We start from the raw sequence: 24350 nt of genomic DNA, 5'->3' as shown, positions 1-24350 counted from the left end.
TTCGTTGGTAAAAGAGTAGCCCGACAGTTGGTGGTGGGTGGTGATGACTACCTGCCTTCTTTCTAGTCTTACACTGCTACATTAGGGACAGCTAGCGCAGATAGTCCTCGAGTAGCTTTGCGCGAAATTAAAAAAACAAACAAACAAATAAAAACTCTCGAGTTGTTCATCGAGACCTCGAGAAACAAATTTTAAAACAACTCGAGGCTTGTTCTTTGAGCGTCTGAGTATGACAAACATTATAGGATATTTTTCACGAGAATTTGAAGGAAACTATAGAAACCCGTGTTTCATCGTACGTTTCCTTTTTTGAGGAAGCCAAAACAAGTTAACCGTCTGTTCTTTACAATTTTGAAAAATACAAAGAAGATCTTTGTTTGTTACTTGAGAAGTCCAGCATATCAAAAAGCCACCTGGTTCCACTCTCAGGACACTAGTATACGTTGGTTTGGTTTGTTTTGAATTTCGCGAAAAGGTACACAAGGGCTATCTGCGCTAGCCGTCCCTAATTTTGCAGTGTAAAATCAGAGGGAAGGCAGCTAGTCATCACCACCCACCGCCAACTCTCGGGCTACTGTTTTACCAACGAATAGTAGGACTGACCGTAACATCAAAATGCCCCCACAGCTGAAAGAGAAAGCATGTTTGGTGCGACCGGGATTCGAACCTGCGACCCTCGGATTAGGAGTCGAGTGCTTTAACCACCTGGTTATGCCGGGACTCACCAGTGTACAACGGAACAGACATATAGTGTACTAAAAATCTAAATGTGGAAATTACTCATATCAGAACCTAGTTGATACATGGTAGTAACTTTTAGTCTCTGAGGTTAAAACTACATAAACCCATTTGCCAACCCTCTAAAGTCACACACTAAAACTTTGGAATATTCTGTTCCAGAACGTCTCATTGACTTCCGAGATGCGCAGAAGGACATCACTGTTCTTGTCATTTGGAACTCTCTGTTGCAGGTGGATACGTTCTTCTTTGTCAGGTAAAATTTTAGTAGTAGTATAAATATACACAGCTTCTAAGTAAAAATGGATCAGGCCTCCACGTGTAAAACCAGTCGTCCTTGTTGTAAATCTTAAGTTTTGTTATTAAAGATGTTGTCTCTTGGTTAACGCAACTTCACTTTTCTATATTTTTCATCTCTTCATAATCGGATAAATTAATGGGATTAATTTAATTTTTCCTGTCATTAAATAGTGATGATTTTATTCAAACAAACTGATTAACAGAAGACATCAAATATCAGTCAAAAAATTATGTCATCTTAAGTAATGTTAATCAAAGACAAAGTTAACCCTAATTTCTAACTTTCTTTGCGAGTCTGTTGGTTTTTTTAATGATTACTCTTGTTTTTAATTTCGCGCAAAGCTACACGAGGGCTATCTGCGCTAGCCGTCCCTAGTTTAGCAGCGTAAGACTAGAGGGAAGGCAGCTAGTCATCACCACCCACCGCCAACTCTTGGACTACTCTTTTATCAACGAATAGTGGAACTGACCGTCACATTATAACGCCCTCACGGCTGAACGAGCGAACATGTTTGGTGCGCCGGGGATTCGAACCCGCGACCCTCAGATTATGAGTCGCACGCCTTAACCCACCTGGCCAGGCCGGGACCTGATTACCGTTGTAAAATTGAACACGTTCCTTTAATAGTGTACTTGTTTGTCCGTTTTGATGTTAAGCTCAAAGCTGTACAATGTGCTCTGCCCACTACGGGTATCAAAACCCAGTTTCTAGTGTTGTAAGTCCGTATACATGCCACTGGGGAAGAGGGTTTTCAGTAAAACATGGAATTTGTTCCATTTTATATGTATACATTTTTCATATATTCCCAAACGAATAACATCGACATTTGTTTGCTTTTAAAGTGGTTTAACCCTGAGTTATTCAACACTCCGGAAACTAAAGTTATCGAGGAGTCATCTGAATTATCTGAGATATGTTTTACACCGATACTGGAGGTAAGTACAGAGAGTGTCACAACTTACTTAAATATTGTACAAGTGTCTTTCAAAAACAGAACTAATAAACATGGACCTTTGTTTTCTTATTATTACATACCACCACTGTACAAACGACTATGCTACAGAAAACAAAACCTCTTAGCCATTTTATTGTGACGTAATGTCAACGTCACCGATCGCATAACCATGTTTCCTTTCTCCAGGTCTCGGTCTGATCTCAAAAGGTGTTAGATGTTCCCTATGTGAATATTCTATTTCGTATTTACTCGTGTCTACACCTAGATACTGAAATGATTTCGAATTTCTCTCTTACACTTTTTTAACGTTCTTTGTTTCATATTTAAGCATGTCGCGAGAGGGCCTCAGTAATTTCTCACTGTAATACTTTTGGTCGAATCAGTGGTTGTTAAAGCACGAACGCAAGACTACACAGAGGGCTATTTACGATCTGTCCACCACCTAGAATAGAGACCAAGGTTTTAACATTGTAGACCGTATCTAACTTAACTGCTGATCAACCGAAAAACAATTGGTATTTATCTTTAAAACAGCACTTTCTGCTTTTGGTCGAAGTACTAATTGTGCCGTATCCACCGAGTATCGAGCTCCGAATTCTAAGCCGTCGAGCCTACCACTAAACTACAGCAAGAGTTTATAATATCATTAGCAGTTCGATGTAACATGGTGATCAATATATAATAAAAAAATATATAACGTAAATAGAAATAGTAACATTTTTTACTTTTAGGTTGACCCCTCCTATGATGTTGGTCATCTCTCTGATGTTCATCCTTCCTCTGTTGTCTTCTGGACCATTCTGGCATCGAGTAGTCGAGCGTGAAATAGAACACTGCAGAACCACCTGGTGGGCGAATATGTTTTACTTTAACAATTTCATACGTAAAAATGCGACGGTAAGGAAATATGCTAGTAACTTCTATGAAAACAAATGTGTTTAAAAATTACATACGTAACTGTTCACGTGTTTCTTACCACGTTCAGGACCGAGAATTCCACGTGCTTCAAATACGTAAAATTTGTAAATATATATATACGTAAAGTAAAACAGTGTGTTTGTTACTGTTGTTTCAATATAAAATAAAAGAATGTCATTTATTACTGCCGATAGTAGAATTGTATAAATTATGTGTATTAATGTTATCAAGTGTTGTTAACCGCATAGAAGAAATATCAAACGGTTTATATATGAATCACCAAAACACACAGCGACAATGCTACATAGTTAGTTTAACAGAAAATCGTACGGTGTTTATTTATTTCAGTGTATTCCCCCCCTGTGGTACGTCGCAGCTGACATGCAACTCTATCTTTTATCTCCAATTTTCTTAATTACTTTCAGGAGGTGAGTACCGACTTTGTAAGTGTTAAAATTTATATTTCCAAGCGCTTTATTTTCCATAAAATAATTGAACTTTACAGCAATTAATGTATATAAATATGTGTGAAAATATTTAAAAGATAATGATTTACTTTCTTTTCTCGCCAACAGATGCCCTCGCGTCGGTTGGAGTCTCAGCATCATTGGCATTGTGGTATCGTGGTTTGTGATAGCACTTATTACAATATGGAAGGACTTCCCCCCTTCCAACAATTTCCTCAGTAGCGACATAACGTAAGCAATTAAATCTAAAATCACACAGTAAAGTAGATTGGAACTCTACCTTTGGAAAGGTAGAAGAGAAATACTCTATCTTTGGAAAGGTAGAAGAGAAATACTCTATCTTTGGAAAGGCAGAAGAGAAATACTCTACCTTTGGAAAGGTAGACGAGAAATACTCTATCTTTGGAAAGGTAGAAGAGAAATACTCTATCTTTGGAAAGGTAGAAGAGAAATACTCTATCTTTGGAAAGGTAAAAGAGAAATACTCTACCTTTGGAAAGGTAGAAGGGAAATACTCTATCTTTGGAAAGGTAGAAGAGAAATACTCTATCTTTGGAAAGGTAGAAGGGAAATACTCTACCTTTGGAAAGATAGAAAAGAAATACTCTATCTTTGGAAAGATAGAAGAGAAATAGGAACATGAATTAATAAGGTTTCTAGACGAATACAGAGATATAATAATATGAAAAGGTGAATCTAATCGATGTACAAATAAGGTTAAACATAAGATAATACTAAATAATAATAAACCTGTATCACAAAGGTCATACATAGTACCAGAGAAGCACAGGGTAGAAGTAAAGGATGACATTTAGTCTTTTCTAATTGTTGTAATTTAGATGGCCTGCGTTGGTCCTGTGCTCGATATCTGGGTTTCGGAGCTACCGAAACGACTTGGCAACCGTACCACAAAATATTCAGTAGTGAGCGCGTTATAAGATTGACAGTCAATCACTTAAAGTGGGTGGTGGGAGGGGTGATGCTTCTGACTGGGCACGTTCCTTCTGAACGAGCTTAAAACATGCACCTTTCTCATATTTAATATTTACGTGGCCCACGGTCATTGGTGGTGTTCAAGCATAGAACTTGGGTCACAGAATGGATAAACTGTCTCCAACATGGCTACTCTTGTTCCAACGTCAGAATGACTGACTTTTATAAATCACTAACAAATTAGAGTGTGAGGCGTGTCAAGGGCTCGAACTTTAAACACCTGATACTGGCCACTAGGCCACACTGGTCTACGTGTATTTTTAGCATATCACTTTTATCTGCTTAGCCAACATAAAAATAAAAAATAACTTACAAAAATATAAAATATAAAAAACTGAGTTTTTTGGATACCTGACATTTAAATTGGCACCTAAAAAACTAACTGAGCTTTTAGACACCTGATATTTTAACCATCACCAAAAAAATAAACTGATCTTTTGGACAACTGACATTCTAAATGACCCTCATGTCCATTGCTAAATGAAGAATGACAAGCCAAAATGCGTGGTTTGGTTTGAATTTTGCGCCAATTTAAACGAAAGATATCGTTACTAGTCGTCTATACCAACCCTTGGACTACTGTTTTACCAACAAAGAATTAGACTGACCGTCATATTATAACCTTTCACTTCCGGCTGATGGGACGAGTGTATTGAGTGACGAGCGGAAAACTCTAACCACCAGACCATCTGATATGAAACTTAATAAAAAATATTAAACTCTAACCTAGTAAGTTTCTCACACAGTTAACTTGATCAGGCTAAAAAACATTCCTCATCTGAGCTATGAAACATTTAAAGTTGCTACATTAAACAAGACTGTAGCAGTGAACATTACAAGTGTAGTGCTCCAATGCTCCTTATTAAATACATATGTATATACAGAGAATCTATTTAACGTATTGTGCAGTTTGTTGTTAAGCACTAAATGCTATTTTATAAATAATAAAAATAATGTACAAAATAGATTTAATTTGAATTTCGTGTATTTGTTACAAATATAAGTGTTACATTTTACTTTTTAAGCAAAATCATTGACATGGAATTCCACATACACTGGAAACCCTACGTGCATATGGGTCCATACTTTGTAGGCTTAACCACAGGATATGTTCTACTCAACCATCAGAACGTTAAGCTGAGCCCTGTAAGTATATATATTTTTAACTATGTTGTCACCGTTTTTCACTCATAACTCAATAAAAACAAATTGTTTGCTGTTAAGCTCATAGCTATACAAGGAGCTATGTCAGCTCTGCTCAACACGAGTATCAGGTATCTAAATCAGGTATTTAACGTTATAAAGGTCTTCAGACTTATCTTCTGTGTTACTAGTGGAATATTCAATAAGTGGTTTAAACAAATTTTAATTAAAAGTTATAATAAGTGAATATTTTAATTAAGACCGAGAAATTCCAAGATAGTACCTCTAATTTAGTGGTTCCCAAACTATATTAATCTGAAGATGTGAATATAAAAATAAGTTTGAGGCCCTCCCTAACCTAAGGTGATTGAAACACAGTACCATTGTAGGAATAATAGCATCTTCTTTTGAAAATAGTGTACAGGTAATTAGTTGAGCATAGTTTTTATCGTCTGCTTTATAAATACTTCAGTATCTTTGTTTTGGGCCCACTTTTGATGATCCCAGAAAAGGTTTCATGGTGCCCAAGGAAATCGCAGCTCCCACTTTGGGAAACACTTACTTATAAAAACTACAATATATAACACAAATATGGATCTAGTATATTATATTGTGTTTATTTGTACGTACCCTGACATCTATCGGACTTAATTAAAAACAGTTTATTAACCAGCATTGCCCGAGTTTGGCAAATGCTAAACGGGCGAACATTCCGGTTGCGAAGCGTTTCCTTTTGATATTTCACAGGGAAAATGTTCAACCTCTTTAATGTTCTAAAATACGGTGTTTCTACGCCATCTATAACAACAACTATTTTAAACAATAACGAACGTCGTATAAAAAACATTTATAAGTACAGTATTTTAAATATGAATCAGAGTACAGGAGGCTGATATATGAAGTTTTCCAGCAAAAAAAAACAAACATATAAACAAACTCAATGGAACACCACTGGCACGCACTGAGAAATGACATTCTACATATGTCCACCATGTTTCACCAAAATTCGATCACTTTTGACTGAGTTACAGGGAATAAACAGTGTGATAAATTGATCCCAATGTTAACATACTCTTTGTTTTTGTTTTTTCATTTCGTGACCTTTCATTATGACCCTCCAAAAATTAATTACTTTTGAGTTTGACCATCGTCTGAGTGTACACAAAATTTCGTAGAAATACATATATACATTCAGCCGTTTTCAAGGAAATTTGCTGACGCTAACAAACACAGGTGTGAAAACATAGCATCGGTCACCTTCAGAGGCCTGGTTCGAGTCATTTAACCCACAATGTTCCGAACAAAACTACTGTCCCACCCAGTTATGAACATTTCCTCAGTAATGATATAAAATAAAACTAAACAACGCAATGGTACGTAAGCCTAAATAATGTAAAATATACGAAAAATAAAATTTAAAAGCACTACGTTTCCTAGCCCCACAAAACCAGACGGTTCATCCACCTCCTAGTACGCAACGAATTGACATCTAAAAATAGGGAAATAGCTTCCATAGTGAAAATATAGATAAAATAGATCGTGTCATCTTTAAATAATTCTATAATATGCATCTTTTTAACAAGTTGCGTTTTTCAAGACTGTCACAACTGAAATGGGCATCTTTCAAAGAAAGTGTTTACTTACTTTTTATAACAGAACATTTACAGGAGCCCTGCACAAGTACATCTATTACTGACTACGTTCGATGCTTGTGTTTACAAACAATTCATGGATTTTTTGCAAAGATTTAAATGGCCATAATACAGTACAAGAAAATTCAATTGCAAAGTGACGTTTAATTTCTAAGTAGCTATTACAAAAATTTAAATACCTACAATATTACTATTAGAAGACTTTTTAGGCAAACTACAAAAATATTTATTCCTTAAGCATTACGAGGCCAGAAGAAATTTAATTTTGAATGGGTGGTTTTCGACTCCTAGTTACTTTATACCTGACGTCACCACGTATCAGTTACTAATTTAGGCGTAGCATTGTGTCGTTAATTCTGTTTACTATTTTACGTTTCGAACATACAGTAGTTAATACAATTTTTTCACGATTAAACATACTCATAGTTAAATCGTAAAATAATATGAATAGAGAAACTAAATTTTAGAGTTTGAGTTATGTTTTAGGTTATTATTTAAATTACAATAAATTTGACAGACGGAAAATACAGTTTGAATGACTATATTCGCCACCTAACTTTAAAACATTTACTAGCCTAAATATTGACGGTCACAAACTGATCAAAATACTTGATCAACCTAATAAAAAGTTTATATATTTTGCTGTTCTAGTTATCAAAAGCCTTTCACAAATACAAAAATAATAAATTTACTTAATAAAATTACCTTAGTGGATTTATCCTACAAGTGAATGACAATAACACCCGAACTTCGCCGTTTTTGTTTTAAAACTCATTCGCCCTCTACGAAACTTGTAACTTTAATAAGACTTATTATACCATAATTTTAACAAAGTTATTGTTTGTTTTGATTTCGAATGGTTAACTCTTCAAGAATAGATATTTACTGCCTGCTTCCGATAAAGAAAAAAAAATCAACATTTAGAAAATGTTTGGGTGTTGGTCTTTATTGTGTTATCGTCTGTGTATTTTTTTTAATGATACTTCAGCTATACTGTTGTTAGAATTAGAAATGACTTCAATTTGCAAAATGAAACTCAAATAAAATAATGTTTAAATGGTTAAATCCAAGATCGGATTAAGGAGAAATGATTATGAGTGCTCTAAATTCCCTTACCCTCTGGATCGAAGAGTCCGCTGGACCAAAAAACAATTAAAACTGGATCTTTTACTGTTAAAAACTGTGCTGCTATGGCAACAGTGATATTAATTATTTCATACAAATCTGTTATTTCATAATTTTTGTTAACATTTTCCTACAATTTTTATTTTCATAAATATTTACCCAACAGTTTGACCAAAAGCTATTTATTGTTACATTTATCGTAAAATTCATTGTCATTATTTTACATCTGTCATAAGAACTCGCTGTTATTATTTTGTCACAAATATTACAATTTGTAATTCGTACATTAGTTACCCATCGCTTGTGTTTCTGTATTTCTCAAACTGTATTTAACTTATATCAGCTTCAGTTAATCCGACCTTGGTTGAATGTAACTTGAGTCATACATATTACAACGTTTTGAAGCTAAAGCACCTTCATCACTTGATTCATTACTGTCCCAAAGAATATCATCTTGTGTTCCATCTTACACATTGGATAAACAACATTTTAAAAACAGTTTTCTAATAATACCGTCTGACACTTCTTTCCAAGCTTTTGAAATCCACTCCACTATTACTGACACCCTTTTTATTATACCACTCGGTGTCAAAACATGATTGTCTTTATTCAGCCAAGCATCATAATGCTTACGGGTACAATCTTTAAATGACTTATTAGTGGACACATCAAGAGGTTGTAACTGATCTCTCATTCCACCAGGAATTATCACCAGATCACTGGTTTTGTTTCTTAACCTACTCTTTATTTTATAGAAGAGATGACGATGAAATACATCCATTACAAGTGTGCTTTGTTGCTTTAATAATACACCAGACTGAGGTTCACATCCAAACACTCTTACACTCTAATGTCTTCTATACATTTCCTTATGCAAGAACTATTACATATTTGCAAACATTTTCTTACGGCAATGTTCTTCTGTTCAATATAACACAGGATGGTAATTTCCATCTGCAGTTACACATAGCATGAGACTAACTCTTAACTTTTCGTAACCAGTGGTTTTCATTGTAACCTGTTTTTCTCCTTTGGTATTTACAGTATAGTTGCGCAGTATGACGAAAAAACTGTCGTTCTATCTGCGTTACCGATTTTATTTAGGGAAAATTGATTCCTTTGGAGTAGACCAGCAACGTAACGTTCAATAATTTTTGTTTCAAAATCTGACGGCAAACTTGACAAATTGTTGTCTTTTGCCGTAATGATAAACCTTCTATTTTCGTAAATTTCTCACACCAGCCACAACTATCCTTGAAATAAATACCACTCTTTCCTGAACAATGTTTTGCTTTTAACATTAAGACTTCTCTCCTTACAGGCAGTTCGTTTTGTAATTTTCTGAAATAGTTTTAAAAAGCGGCATCAAATTCAAGATGTCTTTCTTTTCTTATGCTAGAAAATGATGTTGTACTTTTCTTACAAGTAAAACGATTTAGTTTTCACACCACGCCAGCAACTTACTTTTGGTTCACTCACTGAATACTTGTCACCGGCTACACAATTCTCAATCTATTTGGCGCACAAAATAACTTTTATTTTCAATTCGGCATCGTACATAAAGCGCTTTCCATCAGTAAAAAACTCAATAAAAATAAAAAACACAATAAAATAGCGTCTGAACAACAGGATAGTCAGATAAAGGCTGAGAACGGTGATATCGAACTACACCGCTAGAAGACTGAAATCGGCAAATTTGACGTATTGTACGTGTTTCTTTAATCTTTATTAGCTAAGTTCTTTTTAAAATATAGTCCAAACTGTTTGTTAATGCAAAATTTTTTTCGAAACCCTTTGCTGTTCGAGGAAGATAATGTTTTCTGGACTTTAGAAGAGTGAAAAATAATACCTCGAATTTAAGAGGCACCCTAATTTTCAGTTCGGAAAATATGAAAAAAAAAAACGTGCGTCTTAAATTCGAAGTAATACGGTATACGTATACTTCATGTGTCTCTTACAGTGTATTAATTATGTTTTTTGATTTATTTTCTCAGGTCACTGTGGTTGTTGGATGGACTATTACAACAATATCAACTCTAGCAGTAGTGTTTGGAGCGTACAGCTGGATGAACGGGATAAGGCCTAATGTCGTTGTTGGAGTACTCTACGCCGCTGTTCATAGAACCGTGTTTGCTTTAGGCTTAGCGTGGATAACATTTGCTTGTTCCAATGGATATGGTGGTAAGTTAATTTGATTAAATAACATTCACAAGTTTAAAAAACAAAAAGTAAAAATTACTCCGTATACTGAAAGCTCGTCGTGCTTTAAATTATTTGACAAAGTTTTTGTCTCTTTTTCGAAACTAAACGTATACAGAAAGAACGTTAATTGCATGCATATTTTAAGTGCCCCCCCCCCAGTGGCTCAGCGGCATGTCTGCGGACTTACAACGCTAAAATCCGGATTTTCCATACCCGTGGTGGGCAGAGCACAGATAGCCCATTGTATAGCTTTGTGCTTAATTCAAAACAACAATAAAGCAATAATATATTTTAAAATTATAACTATAAAACTAAATATATAATTAGAATGAGTCACAATTATTTGAATTATATACATTTTTTTCGGATATTTTAAGTATATTATTTGACAATATTTTTTTATATTCAGGTCCTGTTAACGCTCTGTTGTCATGGCAACCGTTTATAGTTCTCGGTCGTTTAACCTATATGGCATACCTCGTGCACTCGCTGGTAATTTTCATTGTTGTAGGATCAACAAAAGAGAGGAGATTGTTTAGTCATTTCGAACTTGTAAGTGAATTGGTTGTTTTTGTGTGTTTTTTCACTTAACCCTAGTTATTCGATTTGCGTCTAAAGAAGCGATACCATTAAGTACTGACCGTAAAGTTGTGTCGAGTTGAATTACAGTATTAATATCTTGTTACCAGAGGGCCCATCGTTTGAAACAGTTACGTCACCAACTGGAATATAAAACGTGTTTTAATTCACAGAGCAAAATAAAAAATAATAGACTAATTATTTTATGTTCTGTTTTCTTATTAGTGACTGTCTAATTGTAATCTAATTTAACAGCTGCTAATCTTAAGCAACTGTTAAAGCAATTCTTCCCAATAATGATATTTTATTTTAACGTTCGTATACTAAATAATAATTGAGTTATTTTTTATCAAAAAAGTTTTTGTTCAGACTCTACGTTAAACTATAAGTGGTTAGAATGTCTGAGTCAGACAAAAAACATTACGTGTTATGACGTAATCGAAACTTTCGATGAAATATTGTCAGGTGATTCTCAGCCTATGGCCCACTGACGCATAAAGGTTCACGAGTATTGTATTCTAAAGAAGTCCGATACGGTAAAGATCGAGTTATACACTGTAATATCAGTTTCGTCAGGTGGGGCTAGTGAAGAATTCTGTGAGATAAACAAGGAGTCTTCAATAGCCGCGACTGTAAATAGATTTGAAATCAGTCAAGAGATGGAGCTATGAGCTTAAAGTTTGTATTTGAAAAACAAACACTCAGAACCATTCTATGAGCCATTATTCTGCGGCCAAAATGACTGAGAACCACTGAAGTTACTCATAGTTTTTAATTATTTGTTTTTGTAGGTCTGCAGTTTTATAGTTTACCTCGTAATATCAACAGCGATATCCCTACTTCTTCATCTGGTGTTTGAAAGTCCTTTCATCAAGCTAGAACAATGCATTTTTCCACAGCCTAGACCACTCGTGCCTACGCACAATAATTCAACAGTGAACCAGGAAGAAGGTGAAATGGGTCAAGTTGCCTCACCAGTGGGAATAGCGTTGTGTCCACAAACCAACGAAAACAGTATCATTACTTCGAAATTGTAACAAATGGAAGGGAAGTTTGTTACTTTTTTAAAATTAAAACAATCACTAAACTGAGCTAAAAAGAAAAACATGAATAAACTTACAGTTTTATTCTTTGTGAAATCTTCTAATGTGAAACTCCAAAGCTAATACCTACTCTACATTACTTTATTGTAGGAAATAAAGATTTGCACTCATTATAATTTTGATTTCAAATATTCTATAGTGTATATGACACAATTATATTGTATGACCTGATTAAAGGGCGATCTCGAATATAAGGCGATCCTTTTTTCTAGAAATGACGGGAAAGAAACAAATCAAATGTCATAAAGTCCTTTTTTAGGCCTGCAAAAAAAATCAATACTGTAAGTGAACAGCTTTCAGGTGGACTATTTGCAAGAATTAATGAGTAAACATGGACGCTCAGGAATGAAGACCTTGAGTAAACATAGATGCCACATGGACGCTCAGGAATGCGACAAACTAGAGTAGGAGGAAACGGTGCTGTGGCCGGCCACGATTATAAGGCAATTGCGAATTTTATAGTTTAATTATTAATCAAAAAGTATTGCCTTATAATCGTGGCAATACGGTATATATACAGTATACAGTTTCCTTTTTTGCAAAATTGAAGCTCGTGTAAAAGTCACATAAAGTTTAATGAGCTTGTTGTGAGATTCAAGTAATATCCCACAAACACTGGTCCTTCTAAGATAACATTCAACAAACTGTAGTCCTTCTAAAGTAATATCCTACAAACACTGGTCCTTCTAAGATAACATTCAACAAATTGTAGTCCTTCTAAAGTAATATCCTACAAACACTGGTCCTTCTAAGATAACATTCAACAAACTGTAGTCCTTCTAAAGTAATATCCCACAAACACTGGTCCTTATAAGATAACATTCAACAAACTGTAGTCCTTCTAAAGTAATATCCCACAAACACTGGTCCTTATAAGATAACATTCAACAAACTGTAGTCCTTCTAAAGTAATATCCCACAAACACTGGTCCTTATAAGATAACATTCAACAAACTGTAGTCCTTTTAAAGTAATATCCCACAAACACTGGTCCTTATAAGATAACATTCAACAAACTGTAGTCCTTCTAAAGTAATATCCCACAAACACTGGTCCTTCTAAGATAACATTCAACAAACTGCAGTCCTTCTAAAGTAATGTCCCACAAACACTGGTCCTTCTAAGATAACATTCAACAAACTGTAGTCCTTCTAAAGTAATATTCCACAAACACTGGTCCTTCTAAAGTAATATCCTACAAACTGTGGTGCATCTTTATATGCTGTTTCATCAATCAGATTCAGTAGTAATTACAAATATTTTGAAGAACGTCAGGAAATATACCTTGGAGTTAAATCACAATTCCCTGAACCACGAAAGAGACTGTGCACAACGTAAACAAACTGAAAGGTAATTGTTATTCAAAAAGATAGTTAAAGTAACTAGAACGCTGAACAATCTGAGAGTGCTTGACTGGATTTTTGGCAGATCGATTCTAACCCTATTAAGAACTGATGGTTAGGATTCTCGTCATGCAACATATGGATCGCGGGATCTAAACCCGCCATAAAACATATTCGTCCTTTCATTTGCGATGGCGTTATAACGTGAACAGTCAATACCCTCGTTCATGGGTAAATAGTGGCCTAACAGTTGTAAGTGTTGACTAGCTGCCTTTCTCTCAATTTTATGACTTCAGAATAAGGGACGACTTCGGTAGATTGTTCTTGAATAGCTTATGCTAAAAAATTTGACAAGCAAAACGATCATATTTATATTTTTAAATAGAATTATTCTTTAAAAGTCATTGTGTACGTTTGTTTGTTGTTAGAATTCGCGCAAAGCTACTCGAGGGCTATCTGCGCTACCCGTCCCTAATTTAGCAGTGTAAGACTCGAGGGAAGGCAGCTAGTCATCACCACCCACCGCCAACCCTTGGGTTACTCTTTTACAAACGAATAGTGGGATTGATCGTCACATTATAACGCCCCCACGGCTGGGAGGGCGAGCATGTTTGGCGTGCCCAGGACACCTCTAAAAGTAATAATAAACAGTGTGTGTTTGTGTTTTTCGTATAGCAAAGCCACAAAGGGCTATCTGCTCAGCCCACCGAGGGGAATCGAACCCCTGATTTTAGCGTTGTAAATCCGAAGACATACCGCTGGACTAGCGGGGGGCAATAATAAACAGAATCTTTCATTATGCTGTTAGGCACTCATAAAGTATCACATTTTTTTTAAGTTAACCGACTTTATTCAACAACAAATAACAGTTATATTAACAATAACAACTAACTTTGAAAACATTCAAAATCAGATAAGAAATAGAGTTAGTGATCAGTTTAATAAGTAAATAAATACGGCGATTACAATATAAAACAGACATTAACTATATACTGATCAGAAAAACATCCGTTTCTAGAGGGCGCTCCTGTCCTTCAATTAAGAGTGCATACTTAGACCCAAAATGTCACTAATATTAATTTCACAATCAGATGATAGAGTGCATACCACTCGTTCTCAATATTGCACGTGTTTATATTGGATTAACGTCACTCGTGAAAACTCGGAAAATCTTTTTTAGATCCGTAATGATTCGGATGAGATTTTGTAGTGTGGTGAGAAGTCTCAACCTTAAAGTGTCCATGAAATTTGGTAGAAATACGATCTCAATTTACAGGGCTTTTAGCCCCAAACCGCAAAAATGCCCTATCTCCCCATTATAAAAAATGCTTCAAAGTAATCCACAAACTCAATCCGGACCAAATTTATGGAGGGCAGTCCTATGCTGACTTCCCATCTTGTGTAAACATTTCATGTAAATCGATCTATCGGTTTTTGAGATACGAGCGCGGAAACAGACAGACAGACACTTACGGACCCGATTGCAATATCCTAGCCCTCATCTCCACGAACGAGGTTAATTAGGGATAATTTGTAGTAAGAAAACAATAACATTTAGTAGAGGGCGCTCACTTGAAGTAAAAATGTATTCTCAAGACTGCTGTTGTGGGTGTTGAAACTTTAAAATAAATACACCAGTCGTGTTAAGAATACAATATAGGTGAAGGTATCAAACTAGGAAACCGAAAAATTCATACCATTAAAAACGTCAAATGACGCAACTTTCACAACGACTGTGACATAAAAAAACAGTAGTAAACAATTACTGTTGTAACACTGAGATCAAATAATCGTTTTACATCTAGAGTACTGGAGTAATAACCCGAGACATCGATTGGAACAGGAGTTCGAACAGCTTCATACTTAAGACCACGGGCGCAAATCTACAGAATCTACAAATCTACAATAGGCTATTTGCGCTCTCTCCACCACCGGAATTCGAACTCCAAATTTTAAAGTTGAAAGTCCATCAATTTACCTTTGACCATTGATGGACCTTACTGAGGTTGATTAAACTAGTTTTCCAATCTTTAAATGTTAGGTCTATTATCCAATACTTGAAGCTTACCTGTATAAGTGACATCAAAACGCTTAAAACTGCAATGAATAATTTAAAAACGTTTCCCATAATGCCTCAAATAAACAATACCATTCTCAGCTTTAAGTTCCGTCAATGAAACAGCTCATACGAGTCTAAAGGTTTAGGTTGTTGTATTGATACCTAATGTTTAGGTTGTAAACCTTCAGACCTGATGCTGTGCCACAGGAACATCTTCTGAAAATTTTATCGGTTATAAAATCCCCATTAATGTTAATGTTTTACCATCCCATTTCAATGTTACAACAAACCTCACAATAATAGCTCTGCTACTACTAGGCATAGTTCTACCCTCCAAATAAATTAGTCCATTCATCCACTCGCAATGCTTCGAAACATTATCTGATTAAGAGTATGTGCCAACCCACAAGATATGACGTATTCTATTGGCTTACAAACTGTTTTAACTGGACAATGGTTTGTCCAAACTCCGTGAGAACAAAATTCTATTATTAGCAATTATTTCAGATATTCGGTTCAAAAACAGTTTTAAAACAATTAGACACTATAAAATATTACTTCGTAAATAAACTAGTAAAATAAAATTAACAGCACGCCCTCTACGTTCCGACACTCAGTTACACAATCACTTTCAAACATGTCAGCTTCCGGTCAGTTACCTCTTTCTTTCTTTGTGAACCAGACGATGACCGAAGAAAAAAAATTCTCAACCCAAACGAGTCGTTTTTACATATATAAAAGTAACAGACAGATCAGAGTAATAAAAAGTGGTAATTCGTGATGACGAGAAACCCACTTAAAAGTAAAAATGTATTATTTATTATAATTAAAGGTTTAATACCTATACCAGTCATCTTGATAATACAAAAAAGGCAGGAAGGGGTATTTTTAGCTTTCCTTTTTGTTATGGTGTTGACAGTTTTTGAAGTATGGTAAAATGACCGTTAGTTGCCCTCTATTTTCTACATTTTCGTAAATAACAACAGGTTAAATAACCCTGTTTCAGCCGTATGCAGAAAGAAATATTGTGTAAAACTCTTACTAGATATGAGGACTACAAGAATCTGGAGATTTTGGACCACGATAAATAAATATCTTACATCTTCCCTGGAACAAATAATATTTACCAGCCAACTTTGATACATCTGACTTTATACGTTCGTGAAGCCTTTCTCCATTAATGTAGAAACGAAGTCAGACAGTAATGGCTATAATTGAACGTTATGAGCATGCGTAGAGGTTTAGGCCTAAACTTTCCCTGGAACAAATAATATTTACTAGCCAACTTTAATAAATCTGACTTTATACGTTCGTGAAGCCTTTCTCCAATAATGTAGAAACGAAGTTAGACAGTAATGGCGAAAACTGAACGTTATCAGCATGCGTAGAGGTTTAGGCCTAAACTTTCCCTGGAACAAATAATATTTACCAGCCAACTTTGATACATCTGACTTTATACGTTCGTGAAGCCTTTCTCCATTAATGTAGAAACGAAATTAGACAGTAATGGCTATAATTGAACGTTATGAGCATGCGTAGAGGTTTAGGCCTAAACTTTCCCTGGAACAAATAATATTTACTAGCCAACTTTAATAAATCTGACTTTAAACGTTCGTGAAGCCTTTCTCCAATAATGTAGAAACGAAGTTAGACAGTAATGGGTATAATTGAACGTTATGGGCATGCGTAGAGGTTTAGGCCTAAACACTTAAAAAATAACGATAGAAACAACATTCAAGTGGTTACGGATTCCCCCCCCCCCGATGTAAGGACAGGATATATTTAAAAAACTATATTGGTCTGCTATTCTTGTTTATCTAACAAATAGATTAGAATGTTAATAAAATTATATTAGATATCGACTTCATTATGTAGATTATAAGCGCTTTTCGTTTTACTAGAATATCATGTCTTTCCTTCAATTGAAACTAAACGAAGAATAATATACGCCTAAGTTTCTCGGATAGCTCTTGGCTGGTGACTTCTCGCTTGAAGTAGAGACTACAAGAAAGTCACGTGCTTTGTTACAACTCTGTGGTCACTTGAAGCAGAAGTCACAGACTAGAGAAAAGTGATCGGACGAATACCGGAAGGAAGGCACCCGGTCCTCACCGATGTCCTCCTCTCGTGGAAGGTTCAACACGGACTCTAGAGTAAGCGTGTTCTTATTAAAGAAGATGTAGTCCAGTGTGCGACAGATCTCCCCGTCCTCTCGTATCGTCCATGTGGTATAAGGGTGTTCCTCATGGCGATTACTGAGGTATGAGTAGCCACTATCGAGACTGGGTTCAAGGCACTTAGTCATGGTATTGTACACTGGTTCTGTAGGCTCGGCATTGAAGTCACCAGTAACTATTAGTGGTTTACGGTCATAGTACATCCGGATAAAGTCCAGCAAGTCCTTTCCCTGTTCGTTCCTGAGTGTGGCAAGCAGGGTTCCCTGGCGGGCTTTGAGGTGTGTGGTCGTTATACAAAACTCACGACTATCTGCTTTCCGTCTGAAGATACAAAGAATGGCCACCTGGTTGGACTGACAGGTACAAACCTCCAATATCCGGGTCTCAGTCCTAAGCAACTCGTACTTGTTTGTGTTGTAAAAAATGGCACAACCATCAGGACCATTGTTTCCTCTGACGTAGCAGCAAGGAGAGTCTGGCTTGGGAAAGAACGTGCCAACGAAGCCTAACGCCCCCAGTGTCTTCTGGAGGAAATAGAAGTGGTCCACTTCCTGGAAGCACAAAATGTCAGCCTTATACATGAAGATTTCTTCCAACATCCTCCAGCGCCGTGTCTTCCAGCAGAGGGCTTCTTGTGGACACGCCACAAAATTGTCGTGTTTCTCTCCAAGGGCTGATAAAAGAAAAAAACACAGAACGAAGAAAGGTGTTGTTAGCACGAGCAGGCTACACAAAGTAAACGTTTTGTAAGAAACACAAACACAAATTTGTATGGATAATAGTCTCGAAACGTGACAGTGTAGAAAAACTAGTACACCTCAGTATGGTGGACTGTGATTCAAACACAGTTCACATTGCTTTACACGTATTTTTATCTACTATTCAAAACTATCAAATATTTCAATTAGTTAAACATTCAAACAGTTTTCAGATAGCAATTTTTGATAGAATTGCGTTGCATACTTGGTATTACTAACACTGCTGCGCTAAGCTAACATACAAAATGTTTATTAATATTTTACTTCTAATTAAGAAAATGATTATTTCTTACAAGCGCTAAGACTATATTTTATGTCCTTTAACTTTTTTTTCTTCTGCATCTTCGTTCTCAGTTTTTTCCAAATAATATCTCGACAAATCAACATTGAAAATAAAGTTTATGAAAACGTTGTTGTTAAAAGTTCATTTTATAAAAAAAAAATATATATACATAAACGAGGCATAATATTTTCTAAAACTTACTATTTGTTGAAATTCGTTTTCATACATAAGAAACAATTACAACCCCTTTCATTTACATTTAGTATCGATAGATTGCACTACTATCGTCACGCTTATCTTATAACAAAATTTAACAGCTTTCTCTATCAAGAAAATCACCACGATTTCTTCGAGTTTTTTTTTAATTTCGCACAAAGCCACACGAGGGCTATCTGCGCTAGCCGTCCCTAATTTAGTAGTGTAAGACTAGAGGAAAGGCAGCTAGTTACCATCACCCACCGCCAATTCTTGGGCTACTCTTTTACCAACGAATAGTGGGATTGACCATCACATTATAACGCCCCCACGACTGAAAGGGCGAGCATGTTTGGTGCGACCTGGATTCGAACCCGCGACCCTCGGATCCTTAACTCACTTGGCCATTACAGGCCATTTCTTCGAGATAAGAATGTGTTTTTATCAACCACATTGGGCCTGGCATGGCCAAGCGCGTAAGGCGTGCGACTCGTAATCCGAGGGTCGCGGGTTCGCATCCCCCGTGGCACCAAACATGCTTGCCCTCCCAGCCGTGGGGACGTTATAATGGTACGGTCAATCCCACTATTCGTTGGTAAAAGAGTAACCCAAGAGTTGGCGGTGGGTGGTGATGACTAGCTGCCTTCCCTCTAGTCTTACACTGCTAAATTAGGGACGGCTAGCCCAGATAGCCCTCGAGTAGCTTTGTGCGAAATTCCAAAACAAACAAACAAACAAAATCAACCACATCAGTTGTAATACATTTCAAATCAAAACAGAGCACATTTTCAAATTTTTAACTAGAAAAACAATTAAAACGAAATGTATCTCAGAACGGTTGGTATGAATAGTAACACTTTTATTGATAAGCAGAGAGCAACGTTTCGACCTTCCTAGGTCATCTTCGGGTTAACAAACGAAATATTCTATGTATCCCTAGTGAACCTGCCAGTAACACAAGAAGCAATACTAAGCGTATTTTTAAAGTACACGTAGCAAGACATCTAACAAAAAAATACATCGACGGTCAGTTTGCTTTCTGAATTCCCCAAAGTTACTCGAGAATCAGCTGCATTAATCGCCCGCAATTTTGAGTAGATAAACCAGAGAGAGGGCAGTTTGTCAACACAGCCCGCCACCAACTTTTGGGTTTCTCTAAATAAATATAGGATTTTGACTACCACTCTTATAATACACCTCCGGCCATAGAGCAAGGAATGTTTTTTTTTTTACTTTATCTATGCGGCCACTGTATATTCATTATTAGGTACGACTAAACCACAGCAAGACAGACAGAAACACTATATATACGGTTTTAATAGAAAATGTCATAACTTACATTGTGACAATATATTCCACTGCATAACACGAATCGTCTGTGGTTTACAATGTTGGATTTCTTGAAAGAAACCTCGAGGCCCGCGAACGTCGTGGAAAGAGCGTCGTATTGGTGGAGGAAGTCGTTTCAGCTCCACGTCACATCTCTTCAGCAGCTCTTCACGATTCGAACGTTCGGGGATATCCACATCATAGTCGGCTGTGTCTTCGTTCAGAATCTTTGGAGCCGAAGTAAAACTCCCCATCCTGAAAGGTTCTCCAGGTATTAGTTGACTAATTATTTTGTAATTTCATTCTAAAGTACCAGGAATTAGCGTAATTCAAAAAGCAAAACTGAGTCTACCTGTGGGAAGACAGTCATAATTACAACACGGAAAATGACACAGTTTGTCATGCAAGTACAAAATGAAAATATGTCCGGTAACATCTTCCGTCGTTGATGAAAACGAAGAAAGAGCTGAGGAAGACGAACTAGTTAGTAAGGTACTGCTGTTTTTTACACATCAGACTTACACCTGCGCTCTGTCCACTGCAGGGTATCGATCCCTCTATTTTAGCGCTGTTAGCTCGAGACAACTAACAAGGTAAATCAAAGTGATCATAGTTTGATTGCTACAGCCCACAACTGCTCTCCTTCCGCAGTCTGTTGTTGGTCACGTAGTTACATAAAGACCATCAATAATTTATATATGTATTATAGCCAAATGTTTATCTGTCTGTCATCTTCTGTATCTCCTTAACGGTTAGATATATGTGTGTGTATGTATACATAGGTACATGGGAAATAATAAACAAAACCTAAAAAAAAAGTTGAACCAATTGAAAAGTTCCCCACGATGCATGCTATAATGCGAGATATAAAATGTATCCTAGGTTGTGGAGGTGACTGAAAATAGCACCCATATTGCGGTGGGGGTACACCGTCTATCAGTCTTAATCTCCGTTCGCCAATCTCACATGAAGAAATTCAGAAATAATAGTAAAATGATTTTAAATAAATATAAATTAGGAGAGAAAGATGTGGTGCTCAAGCCCACAACGTTCCACACCTACTGTATATCACCCTTCACTGTGTGTGGACAGTTGTTATATATATCTTTTTAAGAACACATTAGAGAAACATATTTTTTTGTAATCCTAAAATTTCATATCAAGATCTACATCGATCTGTCAGTCTTGATTTGTGCAGAAGGGTTAGTCTGGGGGGTGAGGGGGCTTATTCCAAACACTAAACTTAAGTTGATACATCTTTACCGGTAAGTTTGCTTAGAAAATATTCTGCTTTGTCGAAATTCGCGCAAAGAATTTTGAGGGTTATCTGCGTTACCCGTCTCTAATTCTGACTACTTTAATTTTTACCGGTAAGTTTGCTTAGAAAATATTCTGCTTTGTCGAAATTCGCGCAAAGAATTTTGAGGGTTATCTGCGTTACCCGTCTCTAAATCTGACTACTTTAACCACTATGTCGCGCTCTGCTCATATTTTTTATTGAAACATTCTATTTTTTATTAAAGTAGTTAATAATTAAATCCATATAGTTTAGTTACTGTATTTTTATTATTAAGCTGAAAGTTCCTAGATTGTTTACACTATCAGTGTCTGTTTAACAAATTTCATCAACAACTTTATAAATGTACACAGATTTCAGTCTTCCACTTTTACCGGGTGGAAATAGTGTTTGTGTGTGTGTTCTACTTACAGCAAAGCCACATCGGGCTATCTGCTGAGTCCACCGAGAGGAATGGAACCCTTGATTTTTAGCGTTAAAAATCCGTAGACTCACCGCTGTACCTTCGGGGGCCGTGGCAATACTAATACAGCACTTATTAAAACATTTAGTTATCTCGAAATCAATGCGGTTCACTTCATATAGTCTGTGTGAAATGTATAAATAAGGTTCGTATTTCACCAGCGGTCCCCCGATAGAGCAGTGGTAAGTTTACGCACTTATAGCACTAAAATAGGGCTTCAATTCCCCGTGGTGGAGACATCAGATAGCAATGTAGCTTTGCTCTAAAAATAAACATTAAACTACTGTTCGTTTCGTTTATAATTTTTATCTCTTAATAGTTTGATCAGTTTTTATACAGGGTGTTCGGAAAGTCACTGTGCAGTTTTGTAATCATATACATATATAAGTGCACAGTAACTTTCCGAACACCCTGTACTTGTGTAGATTATTTTACTAACGTAAACCTTCTACGCTTCGAGAACTATAACGTTTTTTTTTTGTTGTTGTATTTTTTGGGATTACGGTCGAAAACGTCGTTAACAGCTAGGGTACGAAAAATAGTACATTTTGGTCATTATAGGGCTCGGTTTAGGTTGAACTTGTTCTACAGAAACGGATTTCCTGTCAAAGAAGTCGTTTTTTTATAATTTCTAGAAAATGTTTCACTTTTGATCAGTTGTTAAGAACTGTGAAAACCTTCATTCGTTCAGGCCGAACTTCTTTAATAACCTTGGTTCAAGAAGAATAAAGTATTGTAAAACGTTGGTTTGTATAAAAAAACACTCATAATATTCTGGTTCATAAAGAAATCACTGTGAAACCCCAGTTTCGTACAGAAGAAACCATTATGGAAAGAACTATTAACTCAGATTTGAAAAAACAAATCGAAACATTTCAAGTGACGATCAACCATCACTCACGAAGTTTAGAACTACTTTTATAGTTGATTCGTTGCCTGATCATTGACAATGAGGTATTGGTGAAGAATCACATACCTTGCTATCGTTTGTTAGCAGGACTCGAAAGTGAAATAATTACCTTAACTTAAAGAACTGTGGTTGATTATCTTGTGTGGACAAACATGACCAGGAAAACTTCACTGCGCCATGTGTTGTACTAATCTTTCGGTAGACGGTTCTTGTTCTTTCCTCTGGTTATTTACTTGTCATGGTAACGGTCTTGGTTACGTTCTGGTCGATAAATTTAGTACTAAAATAACAATTATCCACGTGCGGGGTAATCACTAATTGGTTTGTCTGTTTGTTTGTTTTTAATTTCGCGCAAAGCTACACGAGGGCTATCTGCGCTAGCCGTCCCTAATTTAGCAGTGTAAGACTAGAGGAAGGCAACTAGTCATCATCACCCACCGCCAACTTTTGGGCTACTCTTTTACCAAAGAATAGTGGGATTGACCGTCACAATATAACGTCCCCAATTAGACTGTCACTGTTCAGAAGAGTATAAAAAGGGTACAAGTTTAACGATTAAGACAATAGTTGCATGCTATACACCTACATTGTTAGGAGTTAAATAGGGCATAGGACAGTACAACGGCTGCACTACTCCGAACGTTGCTAAAAACCTACATTGTTAGGAGTTAAATAGGGCATAGGACAGTACAACGGCTGCACTACTCCGAACGTTGCTAAACACCTACATTGTTAGGAGTTAAATAGGGCATAGGACAGTACAACGGCTGCACTACTCCGAACGTTGCTAAACACCTACATTGTTAGGAGTTAAACAGAGCATAGGACAGTACAACGGCTGCACTACTCCGAACGTTGCTATACACCTACATTCTTAGGAGTTAAATCGGGCACAGGACAGTACAACGGCTGCACTACTCCGAAAGTTGTCATACACCTACATTGTTAGGAGTTAAATAGAGCATAGGACAGTTTTACGGCTGCACTACTCCGAACGTTGTCATACAACTACACTGTTAGGAGTTAAACAGAGCACAGGACAGTACAACAGCTGCACTACTCCGAACGTTGTTAAACATTGATAAGTCTTGTACCTGAGGTTTTTTGTTGTTCGCTATAACACGATGAGTTAGAAGGGTATGGGTACTATAAAACAGTTTTGAATATACAGTTCAGCCAATCATGTGACAGCCACTGCAGATACAAAGTCTTGGCATAACCGAATTTGTTAGAGCTACTTTTTAACATTATTTTGTGTTTTGCAGATAGTGTAACGCAGCTGAAATTTTATCACTTTGATGGTAGGGATGTAATATCCATTTCTAACGTAAAATATTCATACACTAAAATTATAGCGATA

The 24350-nt window shown here is 36.3% G+C and overlaps 2 protein-coding genes across 12 annotated transcripts in view; one reads left to right on the top strand and one right to left on the bottom strand.

Moving 5' to 3' along the window:
• Positions 1 to 12379, top strand: part of LOC143247702 (nose resistant to fluoxetine protein 6-like) — a 35413-nt gene extending 23034 nt beyond the window's left edge. For 3 of the 4 annotated variants that reach the window (XM_076496111.1, XM_076496110.1, XM_076496108.1), the window contains 9 exons: positions 901 to 994; positions 1882 to 1974; positions 2726 to 2891; positions 3261 to 3340; positions 3488 to 3610; positions 5398 to 5518; positions 10287 to 10473; positions 10904 to 11046; positions 11865 to 12379. In XM_076496111.1, coding sequence (XP_076352226.1) covers positions 901 to 994; positions 1882 to 1974; positions 2726 to 2891; positions 3261 to 3340; positions 3488 to 3610; positions 5398 to 5518; positions 10287 to 10473; positions 10904 to 11046; positions 11865 to 12110 — 1253 coding nt within the window. In that variant the 3' untranslated portion in view covers positions 12111 to 12379. The remainder of the gene's footprint in view (positions 1 to 900; positions 995 to 1881; positions 1975 to 2725; positions 2892 to 3260; positions 3341 to 3487; positions 3611 to 5397; positions 5519 to 10286; positions 10474 to 10903; positions 11047 to 11864) is intronic. The other variant, XM_076496109.1, reaches the window with a different exon arrangement.
• Positions 12380 to 14328: 1949 nt separating this feature from the next.
• Positions 14329 to 24350, bottom strand: part of LOC143247703 (nocturnin-like) — a 45102-nt gene continuing 35080 nt past the window's right edge. For all 8 annotated transcript variants that reach the window (XM_076496113.1, XM_076496118.1, XM_076496115.1 and 5 more), the window contains 2 exons: positions 20331 to 20575; positions 14329 to 18428 (listed from right to left, as the gene is read on the bottom strand). In XM_076496113.1, the coding sequence (XP_076352228.1) occupies positions 17617 to 18428; positions 20331 to 20575 (1057 nt within the window). In that variant the 3' untranslated portion in view covers positions 14329 to 17616. The remainder of the gene's footprint in view (positions 18429 to 20330; positions 20576 to 24350) is intronic.

The sequence above is a fragment of the Tachypleus tridentatus genome, chromosome 3 (assembly GCF_004210375.1).
Source record: "Tachypleus tridentatus isolate NWPU-2018 chromosome 3, ASM421037v1, whole genome shotgun sequence".
Taxonomy (NCBI): Eukaryota; Metazoa; Arthropoda; class Merostomata; order Xiphosura; family Limulidae; genus Tachypleus; species Tachypleus tridentatus.
Note: the sequence above shows the minus strand (reverse complement) of the source record. Positions and strands in the feature narration are given on the sequence as shown.